The sequence below is a fragment of the Achroia grisella genome, unplaced genomic scaffold (assembly GCF_030625045.1).
Source record: "Achroia grisella isolate CSIRO2021 unplaced genomic scaffold, CSIRO_AGI_Agris_v1 utg1314, whole genome shotgun sequence".
In the NCBI taxonomy this organism is placed as follows: domain Eukaryota; kingdom Metazoa; phylum Arthropoda; class Insecta; order Lepidoptera; family Pyralidae; genus Achroia; species Achroia grisella.
Genome location: NW_026712619.1, coordinates 912,163 through 932,776, shown reverse-complemented (window position 1 = coordinate 932,776; position 20,614 = coordinate 912,163). Strand labels below are relative to the sequence as shown.

At 35.0% G+C, this 20,614-nt stretch overlaps 1 protein-coding gene across 1 annotated transcript in view; it reads right to left on the bottom strand.

The window, feature by feature from the left end:
* LOC131855165 (uncharacterized) overlaps window positions 1-20,614 on the bottom strand; it is an 84,499-nt gene that overhangs the window by 31,158 nt on the left and 32,727 nt on the right. The window contains 15 exon segments of the mRNA XM_059206410.1: window positions 2,907-3,027; window positions 4,212-4,406; window positions 5,086-5,191; window positions 6,042-6,177; window positions 6,826-7,053; window positions 7,591-7,730; window positions 8,218-8,358; window positions 9,063-9,267; window positions 11,348-11,566; window positions 12,130-12,260; window positions 14,172-14,308; window positions 15,475-15,686; window positions 16,330-16,473; window positions 18,281-18,530; window positions 19,139-19,305. Coding sequence (XP_059062393.1) covers window positions 2,907-3,027; window positions 4,212-4,406; window positions 5,086-5,191; window positions 6,042-6,177; window positions 6,826-7,053; window positions 7,591-7,730; window positions 8,218-8,358; window positions 9,063-9,267; window positions 11,348-11,566; window positions 12,130-12,260; window positions 14,172-14,308; window positions 15,475-15,686; window positions 16,330-16,473; window positions 18,281-18,530; window positions 19,139-19,305 — 2,532 coding nt within the window.

Sequence of the window (20,614 nt, the reverse complement as noted above, 5' to 3'; positions counted from 1 at the left end):
CGCATGCAGGCACGCACGCACGCACGCACGCACACACTACAAGTAGTAAGATGGTCGGTTAAGTTTCAGTTAATACCTATATTTATTCTCCTTTTATTATATTTTGGTCAATTATAATTCCAAAAACTGTAAATTGTAATAAGAGGAAGGAACTGGTACCTATAAACAGATTTCTATTTAGGTTTAGTTAGGTACCAGGGAACATTTTATTTTATTTTTCATACTGCTTTCTTGATATATGATAGCGTAGCGGCTTTTGTATTGATTGCCGCATGCATCCTCATGTAAAGTGCGAATACTTTAACTACCATATAGTAATTTTTGTATCTGTGACGAGGTTGTGTGGAATGAGTACACAAAAATGTCCAGACATGTGGCGGCGTGGTGGGCCGGGTCATTGGGCTCCCTAAAATATGGTCGAGCGCAGTGATGGCTGGCTCATCCGTCATACTCGTGAACGAGTGCTGCTTGTAGAGACTGATCTGCTCTTATCACTAGACTGATATTGTGTTGTATATTTGAGCCTAAATAAATTAGTGCTGGTTGGTAGTTTGTATTCACACGTTTCGACTTGTAAAATGTGAACTTACAAGGATTGTTTAAAAGAGCAACACACAAGTTTCTTGCTTATTCTTCTTGTGATGAATGAAGCGGTAGATTTAAAAAAAAATGTTGACTATTCAAAAGTGCTTAAATTTAATTTAATTATTAAATTATTTGAATAAATGATTTTCTATTCTATTCTATTCTATTCATTGTAAAATCTAAATATTGGATGAAAGACAAATTATTATTAATATATATATATATATGCATACAACATAGTTGTGATATCTGTATGTAAGTCCATATACTATTTGTATGGTATAGAATATGGTAGGTCACTGTGATGACAAAAACGAAGACTTTTTCACAATTGGATTTTATTGCGACACACTAATTTTACATGTGGTGTCGATGGCATCTAGGTACAGACTGGGCGTGGCTTTTTTTTTCGGACTACCCTAATGCTGTTGCCGCAGCTGGCCTTTACAGCTTCACGATAGGGGGCGAGTGCAGATGGCACTCTAAATCTGCGGAAGGACTTATGGAGCGGCTGAAGGCCAACTCCCGCCTGACGGATACTACTTTAGTCTGAGGGCACTGCTAGGGGGCTAGCGTAATTTCGATCCCCGTTTGAATTGGACTGAGGGAACTAGTATTAAATTGGGTGTTCCTCAGGGCTCTATTCTGGGTCCTTTCTTATTTTTAGTTTACATAAACGATCTTCCTTATATGGTAGAAAAGATAGCTGACATAGTTCTGTTTGCTGATGATACTTCATTAGTATTCAAAGTCAATCGACATATTGATGATATGGACGAAGTAAACGGTTCTCTCTCTTATGTTTTAAAATGGTTTACGGCAAATAATATGCTACTAAATGCAAATAAAACTAAATGTATCAAATTTACTCTCCCCAATGTAAGGCCGGTAGATTCAAAAATCGTATTGGACAATAAATCTATTAATTTTGTTGACGATACTGTATTTCTAGGTATCACATTAGATTCCAAGTTGCAATGGGGTGCTCATATTACTAAATTGGCGAGTTGACTTAGTTCTGCCGCTTTTGCGGTAAGAAGAATTAGACAATTAACAGACGTAGCAACGGCTAAACTTGTCTATTTTAGCTATTTCCATAGCATTATGTCGTATGATATTTTGTTATGGGGCAAAGCAGCTGATATAAATACAATATTTACTTTACAAAAGAGGGCCATTCGCTCCATTTATGGTATGGGTTCCAGGGAGTCATTGCGAGAGTGTTTTAAGGAATCAAATATCCTCACCGTTGCTTCTCAATACATTTATGAAAATATCATCTATGCCAGAAGGAATATAGACAGTTTCAAAAGAGTTAGTGATTGCACTAATAAAAGCTTACGTAACAATAACAAACTGATTTTACCTAAATGTCGTTTGGCTCAAGTTAGTAATTCGTTTTATGGCAATTGCGTAAGTGGTAATGTTATAAATCTGCCAGAAAAAAGATTTAAATGTCAAATAAAACAGTTCCTTTGCAAAAAAGCTTACTATAAAATTGAAGAATTCGTTAACGATAATAATGTTTTTATAGAAAAACTTTAAATCCATAGCACTGACAATATTATCTGATTACATTAATAATGAGTGCGTAGCGACTTCTATGTTGATTATCGCATGCCTCTTACTTGTTATACTGTAATTATTTATATAAAAAAAAAACATCTATTAAAAAGAGCAACACACAAGTTTCTTGCTCATTCTTCTTGTGATGAATCTGCATTCCGAATGAGTGGTAGAATCAAAATATGACTATTCAAAAGTGCTTGTAATGAGTTTATTTGAATAAAGATTATTTCTATTTCTATTTCTATTTCTATTGGACGGGGGATCGGTCCGAGGAGACAACATAGTATAATACAAGAGTTAGCTTGCCTGCCATCTTACTCGTATAAAAGCTAAATGCGTTAATCATTGCACTGTATTAATTTTTTTGTCACCATCCAACTCTTTACAATCCTGTACTGGCAATCCCATCAAAAACATAAATGTGAAATGATAGCCGAGTTCAATATTATGATATATGCCTTGATTGTTGACTTCTACGACAAAAGAGATGAGATCTAAATGGGTGCCAAGTTCAATGGTCTGTCCTGAAATGTATTTATAACAATATAAAATATAATTTCTTCTTATAACTTAGGATAATATATTGTAGCCTAAGGTCTGACTTGGCTAGTTCTCATATACCAATTATTACTTTCGATGGCTAGTTACTACTAATAATAAAATAGTAACCGACAAGTAACAGGTTTAGAACTTGCGAAGGTTACAGTATATTTCGTATATGAAAACTAACCACTGTCTATATGTCTACTTACCAGAGTGTTGCCAGATTCTTTATCTATAACTATAAATCTAACTGTTGAGGCGACGGTGAACAGTAGCGAGAAGAATAAAGCTACCAGCAACGCTTGCGACTCGTACAGAGATGTTTGGAAGCTGAAATACAAATAATCATATTAATATACTAGCTGACACGTGCAACTTCGTCTGCGTTTCTTTTACCCACCTTTTGCACTATTTATCATTGCAGCTCCGCTCCTATTGATCGCAGCGTAATGTTATATAGCTTAAAGTGTCTCTCTACAAATGGAGTATCCAACACAAAAGGAATTTTTCAATACGAACCAGTAGTTCCAGAGATTAGTGCGTTCAAACAAACAAATAAACAAACTCTTCAGCTTTATGATATTAGTATAGATTATAAAGCATTAGGATAGAATAAAATATATTTTTTTATTACACATAATACAAGCTCTGCTTAGCGTGGGACTAGATCATCATCTGCTTCTTCCTTATCCCATTTATTTGTGGTCGTAATATGTTTTTCGCTTCCATTCATCCCTGTTCGCAGTCATCGCGTTATTTACGTCCTTTCTTACCATATCATCTTTCACACAGTCCATCCATCTCTTTTTTGGCCGTCCTCTGCCCTTATAACCATCCACATTCATTTGTAACATCTTTCTTAAAATATTATCCTCGTTCCTACGCATTACATGTCCATACCATGATAGACGATTACTCTTCAACCTCTCTGACACCGGTGCCACTTTCATACTTCCTCTAATGTATTCATTCTTTATCTTATCCATTCTTGTCACACCACACAGATGGCGCTGTGTAATTCGTCCTGATATTATATATTGGATACATATTATTTTGTTTAGTTCCGCTACAATTAGCATGCGTCAGATCACGAATATTCAGTGTGGAAACTTGATTACTGTTACAACCTTCTCCAGTGACCAAATTCCGACCGTTATTAAATCTACACCCATATTGCGACACTTGTTTCGCCTCTGAACAAGGAATCGTCAAGAATTTAATGGAGTTCGGATATAGCTTGGAAGCTTAGTCTTTACAGTTCTATGGACGCATCTCTTAAGAGCAATTCATTCATTAATAATTTAAGAGCTGTGCTCTTGTCGGTGGAACTCCCGCCACCTTCCACGATCTCCCATCAGTCTTTTTATATGTTGATACGATACGACTCCAACTTTTTCTTTAACTTGCTTGATATAGCTGAGTCTTGGTCTTTCCCTTCCTCTCTTTCCATCTATTTTCTTCAATAATATTATTAATAATTAAGAGCAAGTATAATAATTATTAAAGATACTTACAAGTCTTTCCTATAACACGGATACGGCATCTGCTGAGTGTACACTGACCATTTCTGGTCCTCCGCCAGGTCCCTCTTGTACCTTCTGCGAGAGAGGTCAATGATTGCCTTATCAATGATATCCTGTATCTGAACGAAGCCGCGGAAGTACCGCATGTTCTCGATAAAACTCGCCTCGGGGCCTGGGATCCACATGCTATCAAAATCGGAAATGATTTATAAACATAAATGCAACTGAGAAGAGAAAGAAAAGAAAAGTTTTCATAGCTTTTTAAAGTTAGAAGCAAGCTAGAAAAGAAATTCACAGTAATTATAAAGTTATAATTGAATACAAGTGCCAATTGTGTGTTTTAATATGAAAAGAACCAAACAATAATTGGTTATAGTTTTCTGAAAGTCAAAAGAAGTTGGATTACGTATTTTATATCAGCAGAACCGGCAACCGTTGTTTTGCCAAGAAATTAATATCGCCATTAAAAAATAGGGGTTGATAGTGAAAGGGTGAAAATTTAGAGTTGAATGTATTATTAGAAGTGAACTATAAAAAAAATCTATAATCAAAATATTCGTCCAAAGAATCAAAAACTGATTGGGGTGAACCACTCTTATCACTCTATCATTACGAATAGTTTAATTACAATAACACAAAAATCATAAGAATTTGTCTAATTGTTCCGAAAGAGAAGAGAGAAGATAATACACGTTTCTAGTATGTCCTTTTGGATATAGTCATTCTTTTTGGGCTGCTCGAACTCTTAACATAAATACGACATATATTTTATCACCGACCAGTTCTGCTAGAAGATGACAAGTTGAGAAGTTAAGTTGACAAGAACATCGACTTCATGGATGGTCATTCAAGTAGTAATACTTACTAATTTTTGAGTCTTTTCGTAGTGGGTGCATTTTCAATGTCCATCCTGATCTTGTACTCTATATTAGTAGGAATCCCTTGATCTTCACTGTTTAAGAACACCAGACCTGGATATATTATGAATCATTAATAAACGGCAGGGAGAGCACTAGCGCTGAAGGTGAGTGTTGACTTATGTCGGCAAGGGGCCCTGAAACCTACACGCGGATCACAAGTACTAGGGGCTGCTCGGAGTTTCCCTTTCTGCCATACGATGGACCCGGGACCCGCACCGTGAATCAATGGAATGGTAAGAAGTTCGCTTCACAAAAAGGAATAGTACATTTTAGGGTGGAAGGTAATTGTCAGTAATGGGGATTGATAACCCCATTGGTATTTTTTTTATGGATGATAATGGAATACACCTGCGCTAACGGTTTACGCTGGCGGGGCACCAGTGGAGGATGATAAGATGAGCATGAGGTCAGATCAGTTAGCCCATGGTAAATTTACCATGAATTTATCACGATGGTTTCCAGGGGAACCGCGTGGAGGTCAATCTGACATGGTACATTGTTACCAATGGGGTTATTTAAGGAATCCAATTGGCAGGTTAGGAATTAAATGACAAATTTGATTTTGAGAAATTTGATGCACTCTCGTTTCAGACTCCCTGGAATCTATACCGTAAATGGAGCTATAAAAACATTATTGTCATTTATAAATTCTTCAATTTAAACAAAATATAATAAACTAGCTACTCGCCCCGGCTTTGCACGGGTGTACATGTATTATATATATATATATATATAAACCTTTCTCTTGAATCACTCTAACTACTGAAAAAAACCGCTTCAAAATCCGTTGCGTAGTTTTAAAGATTTAAGCGTACATAGGGACGGACAGACAGCGATAGCGACTTTGTTTTTACTATGTAGTGATGATAAGAATTGTCTCTAAGCAAATATTGGTAGTTACCTGCTGAGAATTCGTTCACGAAACTAAGTTGTACGGCTTGGTGCGTGAGATCGTGTTCATCACGAGCTGCTTTGAACCTGTTCAGGTTAATGCACTGTAGCAGGTCTGATGCCTTCGTCAGGAGCCTGCCCACGTCCTGAAAACAGATTTTATGAACAACTCGTTTCAATACTAAAACAAATTTTAAGGGCTCTTTAAGGATTTGTTCTACAAGGGCACAATTATACTGTAAAAAATATACACACTGCGCTATTTTAAAATAATATATTCTTTTCTCAGGTTTGTATTTATTTTAAACTACGGTGGTGGCAAACAAACATACGTCAATTTGATGATAAACGGTTAATACCTCATCATCATCATTTCAAGCCGGAAGACGACACTGCTGAACAAAGGCCTCCCCCCAAAGATCTCCACGACAATCGGTCCTGCGCTGCTCGCATCCACGATCTTGACCAGATCCTCGGTCCACCTTGCTGGAGGCCTTCCTACGCTGCGTCTTCCGGTCTGCGGTCACTATTCGAGCACTTTACGGCCCCAACGTACATCTATCCTACAAGTTATGGCCCATTGGCACATCAGGTTCGCAATTTTTCGGGCTATGGTATGGTATCGGTTACTTTAGTTCTTTTGCGGATCTCCTCATTTCTGAAACGTTCACGTAACGAAACTCCAAATATAGCCCTCTCCATTGCCTCTGAGTAATTTTGAGCTTATTTATGAGGTCATCACTGGCAAAACACCTTGGTCGTAAACCTAATTTAAATATTTATATATTACTCACCTTTAAATCACCAAACTCATCGAACAAGCTGTCTACATCGAAATCAGGGAGCTGGTGATCACCCATTAGAGACAATCTTATCTCTTGGAAGGCTGATGAAGTAAGCAACCTCTTCATCACAGCTAAACCCTCGCGGTGTTCAGATAACTTGTCGATAGAAGAGAATGCTCGCGCGAAAGAATGCACGAGGCCGGTCAGTTTGATCATGTGCGAAAAAGTGCCGTTTGCCTATAAAAGTAAGAAAGAAATATCAAAAGCTAGTTATCTTGGCTGATTTATTAAGCATAAATCAGACAAGATAGCTAGATAAAGAATCTACATCTAGACATAGATAAATCTAAAACTAAGGTTACGAAAGAATAAATCATATACCGTAGAATAACACCTAAATCGATAAAGCATTAACTACATATATACTTGTTTCTTCCTAGGACAATAATGGATAAGAATGAATATATAAGAAGAAGTATGGAAGAGGCGCCGATGCCGGAGAAGTTGAAGAGTAATCGTCTGTCGTGGTATGGGCATGTAATGCGTAGGCATGAAGATAATATTTTAAGGAAGGTGTTACATATGAATACGAATGGTGAAATAAGGAGGAAGGCCGAAAAAGAGATGCATGTACTGTGTGAAAGATGATATGGTAAGAAAGAGAGAAAATAATGGGACTACGAACAGGGATGAATGAAAGAGAAAAACTTATTACACCGACCAAAATAAATGGGATAAGGAAGAAGCAGAATGATGATGATACTTGTTTCTTACTTTCTCAATGATCCTTTGGACTGTTGGTGTATTTGGTGTGTACAATATCTTCCCCATGATGAGCGGCTTCACAAAACTCCACACAATCTTACCCCCGTCGATGTTCAGAATATCCTTGTACAGAGAACGACAGAAATCCGCTGAAACACACAATAAACATTTATTACTACTTATTGCGTCGTGGCCTAGTGGTTCGCTATCATGAATTACGCCCAAGAGGTTGTGAGTTCAAATTTGGCCAATTGGTATAGTGAAAAAATATTTTTTGAAGTTTTAATTCTAATGATATGCAGAAAAGGAGAGTAAGCTCAGATCAGGGCAACGCCTCTCCGATCGATCCCCCATCCAATTCAAACAGGGACGAAATTTCGACGGCCTCAGCCGAGGTTCGAACCCCTAACGGTGCTCTAAGACTTTGCTTCAGTCCTTTCATCAGTTAGCTAATCTACACTCGCTCCTTATCGTCCGGTGAAGCTGTAAAGGCCAGCTGCGGCCAATAGCATTAGAGCAGTCCGAAACTATAGATCAGCGGAAGCAGTGGACATACTGCGTCGACCCCAAATAATCTGATGAAATGTGTGATGAAGGGAAGGCAATGAAGATGATACGATGAACTGAGCAACTTACTGGGCAACGCGTCCAGATGGGCTTGATCCGGTTTCGTGGACATGTCCTTAGTTTGTGTTATTACTTTGTAGAACCGGCTGAGGTCTGTCTGAAATGGTTTCCCACACAGCATGTTGCCGGCACTTGATAGAAAGGCCGAGGCTGCGGAATTTATAGTTTCATTAGATACATATTTTATTCAACGTTATCTTTATTAATTATCAAATGTACCTACTATTACAGACTCTTATATGTTAAATCTAATGTTAAAATGTATATTATGTATTTACAAAAAAATTGTACCCATAACACAAGCTCTGCTTAGCGTGGGACTAGATAGCGCTGTGTTATTTGTCCAAGATTATTTATTATTATTATATGTTTTGTTTTAAAAATAGATAACAATATAAAATATAATACCAGACTGATGGAACACTTATATAAGTGACTTAAAAATAACTTCTTTCAATGCAACTGCAATATTTAAGGATTTTATTTTATTAGTAGCTGACCCGGAAAACATTGTTTTGCCATATTTGCCATTTTAGGGTTGTAAAAATAATAAGTCTTAAAGTTAATTCTAGTAATACTCACAGGAGGAGGGAATATTGTTATATGTTATGTTTTAAAAATAATGAACAATATAAAATATAATAACAATGTGGAACACTTATATAAGATCGACTTCCAAATAACGGTTCCCCCTCAAACCATCGTGATACATTCCCGGAATTTATCATTGGGCTAACTGATCTGACTTCATTTTCGTCTTATCAATTAATTAAAAAATGGTGCTCCGCCAGCGTAAACCGTTAAAATTTAGGCGGGTGCAAAAATCCATTATCATCCTTAAAAAAAATACTCACAGGACAAAAGACCACCGACTGTATCGAACTCTTTTAGTGTTTGGAAGAGCGGCTCGCTGATTAGTGTCTCACTTAGATCACCAACACTGTTCTGTATTGTCGGCAACAGTGCTGCCATCTGGGGCAAGTTTTCCAGTACCGTTGAACCGTCTGACTGTGTTAGGTTCGATGCGGAGTATAGCTGGGTGAGTATTGTTTCTGATACCTGAACAATAATGCATGTATAGGCAAAATATATTACAAATTGTAACCTTTTGTTTGTTGTTATTCATGCACGGGATTTTCATTTAATATTTAGACATAGACACCTATATAAATATACATTGTAAATAAAATGGCTTTTAAAATAAAAAGTAATTCGACTGAGTTTCTTGCCAGTTCTTCTCAATTGGATCTATATACTGAATTGGACGGTAGGGAAAAAAATATAATATAAAAAAAATTATGTAAGCGGCGAAAATGAATAAAGATATTTTGATTTGATTTGAATCTAATCAAATCTATGGAGTCGCTTCTGTTGTCTGTTCGCTTATATATTATAAATTACGCAATGGATTTTAATGCAGTTTCATCAATAAATAGAGTGATTCGAGAGGAAAGTTTATATGCAATACAGTCTAAAGACTGTGTATGGTAAACCATAAGGGCACATGGAGCCCGTTCTCCCATTCTCAGGAGGCCCCAAAGGACTGATAATTTTTCTCACACATTTATTCTCAAAAGATTTTGTCGGGCACACTACACTTTTTTATCAGAAGGTATTTACAAGGCATATACCAGGCCATTATACCTATTACTTCGCCTATTCCTGTTTTTACCTAATGAGTTTTTTTTTTAATTCCGAAAGGGCCCCGAATTCCTTACTGCCCAAGGGCCCCAGCCTAGTTTAAGACGGCGGTGTTTATATGTATAATACATGTGTATAGAACAAGCCAGATATTCTATTACAGACTCTTATGATATGTCAAATCTACCGTCAGTTCGGAATGACTTCCAGATGAGAACTGACAAGAAGCTCAGCTCGTATTCTTTTCAAATAAATGTTGTACATGTTTACAATAATATAGATTCATTTTTAAATTCAAATTTGGGACAATAGATTGACCACCAGTATACGCTATTTTGTCAATTTTGTCAAGCTCTTTTTTCTTTCCAAATACGCTTGTACACAAACATATAACAATTGTTTACAAAAATACAGATGAGAATAGAATAGAAAATCATTTATTCAAATAAGCTTAATTTAAGCACTTTTGAATAGTCAACAATTTTTTTTAAATCTACCGCTTATTCGGAAAGCTGTCTCATCACAAGAAGAATAAGCAAGAAACTTGTGTGTTGCTCTTTTAAACAATCCTTGTAAGTTCACATTTTACAAGTCGAAACGTGTGAATACAAACTACCAACCAGCACTAATTTATTTAGGCTCAAATATAAAAACACAATAAAGAATAAATTCTTATTCAAATTAGGTAGAATATAGTGACCATCAGCATATGCTTTTCAAGAGGGTACGCACGTGACCTAGGCCTGCCTATCTACTTGAAGTACCTACACAGTAACCTTCAGAACTACAATGTTGTACTGAGTTTCCTGGCTGGAGAGGACTGGTGGACAGAATTGAGATCTTTATATAGCGGACCATATGCTAGTGGTTTCTTTGATGTTATTGAAAAATCGTTAGATATTGCCGAAGATGTTATATCTAAGCCAGACAGTATACATGTGATTATAGAATCTTTTTGTATTGTATTGTATTGTATTGTAAAGAAGGGCAGGGGAAGGCCGAAAAAGAGATGGATGGACTATATGAAAGCTGATATGTTAAGAAAGTTAAGAGGTTTTCTCACGAGACTACAGCATGGGGTTTTTCAAGAAGGGTATATTAAGGTTTCTTAAGGGTCGGCAACGCGCACGTGACACCCCTGGTGCTTCAGGCGTCCATAGACTACGGTAACCATTTACCATCAGATGGGCCGTATGCTTGCTTGCCACCATAGTAGTATAAAAAAAATTCTATTACAATTGAGTTAAAAAGAAATAGTCTAATACGTGTTCAAATTCAAATATAAAAATCATTTATTCATGTAGGACATTTTAGCCGCTTATGAACGTCAAATTTTTCATATTATATTTTTTCCCTACCGTCCAGTTCAGTATATAGACCCAAATATTTCATTGTAATTCATTCTATACATAATTATATACAAATTGTATTATTTGTGTTATGTTGGCAATAAATCAATTATCTATCTATCTATCTATTAAATAAAATTTTGACTTACCTTATCGAATATATAACTGTAGTTCAATGTATCAAACAATATAGGAATGATTTGTTTCGCTTGATCATCGCTGATCGTACAGAATTGTTCCACCACTGCTCCATACACGTCGTCAGCGGTGACCAGGCCCAGGTCACCTGGAGTCAGCACTGTCGACAGCTGGTCAGGCTGACACACGAAGTCAGCTATGTGGTAGTCGCTTTGTTTTGATGACAGTAACTGAAAATAAGGTTTATTCATTAATAATAATAATCTCAAAACAATTCACACATCGCCATCTAGACCCAAGTTAAGCTAGCCAAAGCTTGTGTTATGGATAACTGATACAAATACATAGATAATTTTTTGTTCGTAAATACATACATATTATACATAGAAATTGTATCTATACAAACAATCACACTCATGAATACAAATGTTTGTGCCGTGCAAGAAATTGAACCCGCGACCATCGGAAGCAAGGCTTACCGGTTTAGTACTTTTAGTGATTGTTCTAAAATAAAATAATATTTCTAAAATAAAAGTAGCCTAAGTTACTACTTATTACATCTGCTACCTGCCAAAAAAATACCGTTAAAATCGGTCCAACTATTTCAGAGATGAGCCGGAACAAACAGACAGACAAAAATTGTAAAAAATGTTATTTTGGTGTATGTACCGTATTTATATTCATGTGCATGTAGTAAAAAACGGTTATTTCAATATTACAAACAGACACTCCAATTTTATTTATATGTATAGATTAAATAAATAAATATTAATTGTATTGTATTAGTACTTACGGGCTTGAGATGAATGTATCCGGAGTGTATGCGCGGCGCGGCCACAGACCAGAAGTTGGTGTTGTTGATACCAAGTTTACCGAACGAGGACTCCACGCGGTCACCATTCAAAAACACTTTCGCCATATCCACTGCGAAAATAATGTAAATGAGTATCTGTTTATTGAAATCGTTTGTATCCTATATAGGATATAATAAATGTGTGTATATAAATTAATTTAATTTGTTTGTTATCTAAATATATATAATTCAAAGGTGACTGACTGACATAGTGATCTATCAACGCACAGCCCAAACAACTGGACGGATCGGACTGAAATTTGGCATGCAGGTAGATGTTATGACGTAGGCATCCGCTAAGAAAGGATTTTGATTAATTCTACCCCTAAGGGGATAAAATAGGGGATGAGAGTTTGTATGAAACTTTGTCAATTTTAAACCGATCGGGCTGAAACTTTGCATACATAAAGCTACTATGACGTAGGCATCCCCTAAGAAAAGAAACAAAAGTAAAGCCGCAAAACTATACCTAATTAATAATAATAGTTCCTAACGCGAGCGAAGCTGCGGGCAAAAGCTAGTGTAGGATATACATATAACTATATTATATTCCTGATGTTTAAAAAAATACAGCAAAATTTGTAATAAATCTTATTTTAACTAATAAGGTAACACAACCAAAATTTAGATATTATTTAGTAACAATTATAAAGGAAAGTACTTTTAGAGAATAACTAGTTGAATGAATGAATGAATAGTTACCCCCGACTTCGTCCGCGAGGAAACTGTTATTATTAAAATAAACAAAATTTCAAAAATATAAGTATCTAATGTAATAAGGAGTAACTTAACTCCTTATTACATTAGATATCTGCGAGTGATAATCCCGTTAAAATCGGTCCAGCGTTTCAGAGATTAGCACAAACAGACGGACAAACAGACAAAAAATTCATGTTAGTATAGTTTTGATATACTTGCTTGGATGCATTTAGTGAAAAGCTGTTAATTTGAAATTACAATCAGACACTTCAATTTCATTTATTTGTATAAACGGGGCTTTGTTCTTGATATATAAAAATTGTCGTGCCATATTGTCCTAAATTACTGAACCGATTTTGATGAAATTTTATATGTAAGCTCGGTAAATCTGAGACTAGGTGTTTATCTATTTTTTATACCCCTAAATAATAAGGGTTGCCCACCACAAACACTTTAGAAGAAGATAAAATAAATGGAGTAAATATTTATCTATATAAAATTCTTGTGTCACAGTTTTCGTTCCCATACTCCTCCGAAACGGCTTGACCGATTCTCATGAAATTTTGTAAGCGTATTGAGTAGGTCTGACAATCAGCCAATCTATTTCTATCTCTAATCTATATCAATCGTCTATTTTTCATCCCCCTAAATGTTAGGAGTAGTCCACCCCTAAATTTTTATTTTAAGGCAAAACAACGTTTGCCGGGACAGCTAGTTTAAATATATATTTATGTTATACAAAACATTGATGAAAAAATTTGACATACCAATTACACAACATTTTGTTAGTATACTTGTTAGGCAAAGATGTAACAAATTGTAACCACTGTTAGTGTGGTGCTACTATTATATATTGTAATAAAATAAAATTAGGATTTTACTAACATTAGATTTAAAATATATAAATTACTGACAAATGGGCCACAGATGCCATAACACACATATTATTATTATTATTATCAATTACTTTTTTTTACTAATTTTTCTCCCTTTTTTCTTTTTTTTACTAATTTTTCTCCTGTAAGCCGTGATTAATTTGTAGAAATTAATCACGGTTTATGGGAGAAAATCTGGGATTTTCTGATGATCTTAATGGGAGAAAAATAAAATAAAATAAAATTAGGATTATACTAACATTAGATTTAAAATATATAAATTACTGACAAATGGGCCACTGATGCCATAACACACATACTATTATTATTATTATCAATTACTTTTTTTTACTAATTTTTCTCCCATAAACCGTGATTAATTTGTAAAAATTTATCAATCTACAATACCTTTAAGATCCTGTTTTTCAACTAAATATGTCTTGATCTCTTGCAAGACTATGAGACCACGTGTAATGGATCTCAGATCGTTTTCCAGAGCAGTATCTTGTAACAGTGGACTCATCTCCTTGAGCATACCTTGAATGCTGAAGAGAAATAGAAATAATCTTTATTCAAACTTAATTACACACTTAATATAAACACTTTTGGATAGTCATCTATTTTTTTATTTTACCACTAATTCGGAAAGCTGTCTCATCACGAAGAAGAAACTTGCATGTTGTTCTTTTAAATAAAACTGTTCAGCATTACATATTTAGAAATTTGTATGAATACAAACTGCTAAATAGAGAGTTTGACAAAAATAAATAAATATAATAGTTACTTAAATAACAAAATAAATCAGTCATAGTTATCAGAGCAGAACAGTCCCTACAAGCAGCACCCGTTCATAAGAGACTTGCATGTTGCTCTTTTAATTAAAACTGTACAGTATTTATTTAGAAATTTGTATGAATACAAATTGCAAATAGTAACTGACAAAAATAAATAAATAGTAATTTGAGTAACAGAATAAATCGTCATAGTTAACAGAGCAGATCAGTCCCTACAAACAGCACCCGTTCACGAGTATAACGGGTGAGCCAGCCACCACTGCGCTCAACCATATTTTAAGAAAACATGATCAAATACTTGTTTCATAGTTAAAGTAAAAAATAAGACCATGTATATATATTTAATTTAATTTAATATATCATTGACCTGTAAATTATAATATTTTAATTTAATTTAAATTAAATTTTAATTTTGATTTCATTTAAATTTTTAATTTAAACCACAGCGTTGGTCATTCGAGTCTGATTGGTAATCATCTAATCGTATAGGTTTTGTTGTTTTTCTGTATTTTTTAAGAGTAGAATAGAACAGAAAATTTCTTATTTAATCAATTATTTCAAAAAGCAATACGCATGTTTCTGGCTCCTTGTTGTGAGGAAATACCTTTATTTTTCTAAAATAAAAGATTTTTTCTAAAACAAAAGTAGTTAGTCTAAGTTACTCCTTATTATATTAGCTACCTGCCAAAAAAAGTCCCGTCAAAATCGATCCAAACATTTCAGAGATTAGCCGGACAAACATGCAGACAGACAGAGAAAAATTGTAAAAAATGTTATTTTGGTGTATGTACCGTATTTATATTCATATGCATGTAGTAAAAAACTGTTATTTCAATATTACAAACAGACACTCCAAATTTATTTATATGTATAGATAAAGAGATAAATATCAGGATAGTTGCAAAGATTTGTTTTACCTGTACACAATACCAGAGAGAGTATCATCCATGAGTATTTGCATCATCAGATCGATGATAGATGCTAGTCTACCCTGCAGTACTCCCGGTAAATCCAAATTGCTGGCGATCCCCAATAGTCTACCCACGTGACTTACTAACTCTTCGGCGTGTTGGATGATGTTGGATATGAAATTGAAACGCCAGAACTCTTGTGATTGAAGGTCTGGTAACTGAAAGATTTATTATTACATGACTTATTAATTATCATAGCTAACTTCATTTGCATCAGACGGTTAAAATTTATTTCTCCATTTTTCTCTCTTTTTGACTGTATTTTAAAGGAAATTTTCTACATATAATGAAATTCACTGTCCATTCACGGTGCGACCAGTAGTTACAGAGATATCGGTAGTTGAATGAAAAAGGATTATTTTGCATTTAAAATTCGATAAAAAAGAAATGGTCGTATCAGGGCGCTGATAAAAGCATCTTGAAGCTGAATAAACCGGCTATGCTATTCATGTATTGGCGTAGCTCAAAAAAGTTTTCCATGGCCATAGAGTATAAAACAAATTGTACAAATTTTTTTCGTGCTTCATCTCAGGATTGCATGAGAATCGGAGCTCTTAAAAATTTTTAACCAAAAAATCTGAAAACTAGAATTTTTTAGCTTCAATAGCTTTTTTTTTATTTTCTGTACGACCACTTTCCAATGAAATAGAGCCTATTGAAAGTCACCCGTGAATTTGGAAAAAAATTCTGTTCCGTTAATTTTTGCGAGAATTGTACTACTTTAAAGAGCCCAACAAAACATCTCTAGATTCACTTATATTTAATTTTTTTTTATTCTATGTGATAAAGACTTTTATTTACCTCTTTCTTCATTAAAGTCCTGTTGATGTTTTTATCTATCAACATAGATATGTCTTCACAATCGTACGATTGGCAGAGGTCAACCCAAGTGTGACTTTTCAGATATATATACTCTTGTAATGGTTTGTTGGTACTTGATTTGATCTGTAAAAGAACGATATAGGTACATATTAAGAGAAATGTATTCATTAGTCTATGTATATGAATAAAATAGAAAACATGCCTTAATATGCCTTTGTATGGCTTTTGAGTCTATCTGAAAGTAGGAACCGCAATCTATATATATAACTCAAAGGTGACTGACATAGTGATCTATCAACGCACAGCCCAAACCACTGGATGGATCGGGCTGAAATGTGGCATGCTGGTAGATGTTATGACGTAGGCATCCGCTAAGAAAGGATTTTGATTAATTCTACCCCCAAGGGGATAAAATAGGGGATGAAAGTTTGTATGAAACTTTGTCAATTTCAAACAGATCGGGCTGAGACTTTGCATGCATAAAGCTACTATGACGTAGGCATTCCCTGACAAAGGATTTTGATAAATTCCATCCCTAAGGGGATAAATTAACGCGAACGAAGCCGCGGTCAAAAGCTAGTTATACATGAACCTTGGTCGATTGTATACTATTTTAAATTTGACGCAGTCATTACATAGTATAAAACAAAGTCACTGTCGGTGACTGTACATCCCTATGTATGCTTAAATCTTTAAAACTACGCAACGGATTTGGAAGCGGTTTTTTAATAGATATGTAGTGATTCAAGAGGAAGGTTCATGTATAGAATACATGTACACCCGTGCGAAGCCGGGGCGGGTAGTTAGTTAGTTTATATATAAAAAAATGGAAAACATGCCTTAGTATGCCTTTGGAGTCTAGCTTCTGAGTCTATCTGAAAGTGGGAACTGCAGTTATACATGAACCTTGTTCGCTTGTATACTGTTTAAATTTGACGCACTCATTATTTATACGTATAATTAGTAAAAATATAACGATATTTTAACACTTTTTTTTATTGAGTTGTCGATATTTTCTTGTTAGCTTGATTATTTTTTTATAGCTATTAGGGAAAATACTCTCTGCTACCAAAATGTTAGGGAAAATACTATGTATATATATAGGGAAAAATATGGAAGCGTCAGTCATTTACCTGTATGGTTCTGCGGATTTCTTGGGCTTCAGGGTCTCGAAGATATCTTCGCTAGCTTTCCAGTTTCACAGTAGGTTTAACACAGTTCTAATTTATTTTAATTCACAACACAAATGCGCGCGCGCGTCAAGGCCGCTGTACGGTCAGTTCAGTACTGTAGGTAAGGGAGGGGAACAGAAACCGCGGGAACACAAACTAACGGACTCTAATATAATAATCTGTGCTTACGATGATACAGGGTAGATTTTGAACAATAGCATTGTAGACAAACGAGCTTGGAGCTCACCTCATGGTAATGGCAACACCAGGGAAATTGCATTTTCTTTTGAACTATTCTAATGCTGTTGATCACAGTTTCACAGAACGATAGCCGGCATAGCATAGTATACAAACGTGCTTGCGGCTCACCTGATGCTAAGTGTTTACTGCCGCCCCTGGGTTTACCCATGCCTCGAATTGCATTTTATTTCGAACTATTCTAATATGATGAAAGTGCGGTCAACAGGACCCCACTTTCGCCGAAAAAATAGGATATATTGTTAAAACGGTAGGAGGCGAGTGTAATTGGTACTACAAAACAAAGGAAGGACTTATGGAGCGGCTGAAGGCATACTCTCACCTGACGGATACGATTTTAGTCTGAGGAGATCGCTAGGTGTTCGAACCTCGGCTCAGGCCGTCGTAATTTCGATCCCCGTTCGAATTGGACGGGAAATCGATCGTTGGCGGCCTCTTAAGAAGGTATATACTCTTTTCCTTACGTTATATTTCAGATTAGCAATATCACAATAACTTACCATACGTAAATTAACTTTCGCTTCATTAATATCTCTAACAATATCTTCATTCACAACCGTTTCTAAATCTTCATATAACGTATTCCTTTCGACCAGATAATTCTTTAGTGGCACTTTTACATCCAGTTTATGTGCCACCTCTGATTGTAAACGTTTAAAGTATGACACTTCAGTGATACCATTAACTTCATGAAGGTGAGGCAGTTGGGATCTGATCAATTTGGCTGTGTGCGAGAAAACCGTTATAAATCTGCAACAAATGTTATAAAGTTACGTTTGGATACACTACCTACCGTTTATTTTTTTATTTATTATTTATTGAACTAAAAAAAATGTTGTACATCAGGCGAGAAGAATGCCGTATGGCATTCTCTCCCAGCTAATCTTAGGGTATAAACAGAATGGGTTGTGGAGTGTAAGATGGACTAGTATAAGATGATGACTTAGCTTTGAAGCCGACTTTAGTATCCAAAACACAACCGGCACGCTCTGCACTCGTCGACTGAATGCCGCGGCTCACCCAATCAAAGCGGATTATTCAACAACCGACCTCCGTATTTATAGACCAAAGTCAGTGTAGTAAGTTGGTCTATAAATACTAGATGGCGCCATTTACAATATTCGTAATAATCCTTACATTGGGTACTTCATTAGTACTAAAAAAACCTTCCTTCTTTTAATATATTTTTAAAATATCGGATTTTTTCTACAATAATGATGTGAATTCTAACAGGAGTAATAGCGAGAACTGTTTTAAATTTACTAATACATATAAATAACTATACAAGATATATATTGAATAAATGAATATATAATATTACCCGTTCACGAGTATGACGGGTAATATTGTATACTTACAATGTAGCGTTACCAAGCTCGTTGCTGGTCACGTTCCTCGTTAAACACTGCGCAAGTTTGGTGCTGTTCGCGCTGATATCTTCTAGAAGGTGTAGTTTCACTTGCTCCAGCAATTCTGTTATGGCCTTGTTCATTTCGTACTTGGTGTAGTTACGGGATGAGATGAGCTGTAGACATTTATTTTTATTTCCTTATTTTAAAATTTGAAAATATATCAAAGCCGATTACATATTGGATCCCGCATTAGGTGAATCGCGGGTCTGTATCGCGTGTGGCAACACTTTGAATAAAGACTTTTACATATCATAAGAGTCTGCAATAGACCTGCATTCTGAATGTGTGGTAGAATCAAAAGAATGTAACTATTCAAAAGTGCTTTATTTGAACAAAGATTATTTCTCTATTTCTACCTGCACGAAGAAGGATATTATAATTTGATTTTATTTCAAAAAAACATATGCTTTGAATTCTGCATTACATACATAAATAATGAAAGGCATACAATTAATGCCATTGAGCCGAAAGAAGAAAAAAAAATGCAATTAATATAAATAAATATAAAATAATTATCATTGGTAATATTACGAATGAAAATATTTTACTGTCTATTATTTCAAATAGAATTTATTTATACTAGCTTTTGCCCGCCGCTTCGCTCACGTTAATTTATCCCCTTAGGGTTAGAATTAATCAAAATCCTTTCTTAGCGGATGCCTACGCCATAACATCTACCTGCATGCCAAATTTCAGCCCGATCCGTACAGTGGTTTGGGCTGTGCGTTGATAGATCACTATGCTAGTCACCTTTGAGTTATATATATTTAGATTTGAAATAAATAAATAACTATTTCAGCAGTAATGTAACATCTATAGGTATATATCTAAATAGTGCAATATTAAACATTAAATATCAAATATCTCACAATTAAAATATTAAATTTATTATAATATAATAATAGCTCTTTAATACCGTCCCGTTGCCTACAAAGTCCATATTAAAAAAATAAACCAACTTTGGCGCCAAAAATTAACAATTTTTTATCACAGAAAAATACCTATATATGTGAAAATTGAGTTATATAAGTTAACAAATTTTATATGAAATTTTATACACCTTCGTTTCCTGTTACCTGCCAAAGGAAGCAAGGTTTCATGTGTGGGAATCGTTCTTATCTTTGTTGGGGACACACATACAAGAACTTTCACATTTACTAATAAGACGTATGTCTGGCCATCATGGGCTCTTGGGCTATACTTGTATAGTACAATTGTACTTCAATTATTTCACACATATTCATAGGTATTTTTTATTGTGATAAAAAATTGATAATTTCTGGCGCCAAAGTTGGTTTATTTTTTTTTCGTAGGACAAAAAAAAATATAAGCGGCTAAAATGTCTTACATAAATGATATTTGAATTCAGATAGGTACCACGGGGAGTGTTCTAAGGAATTGTTCGGATTGATACCAGCCGCT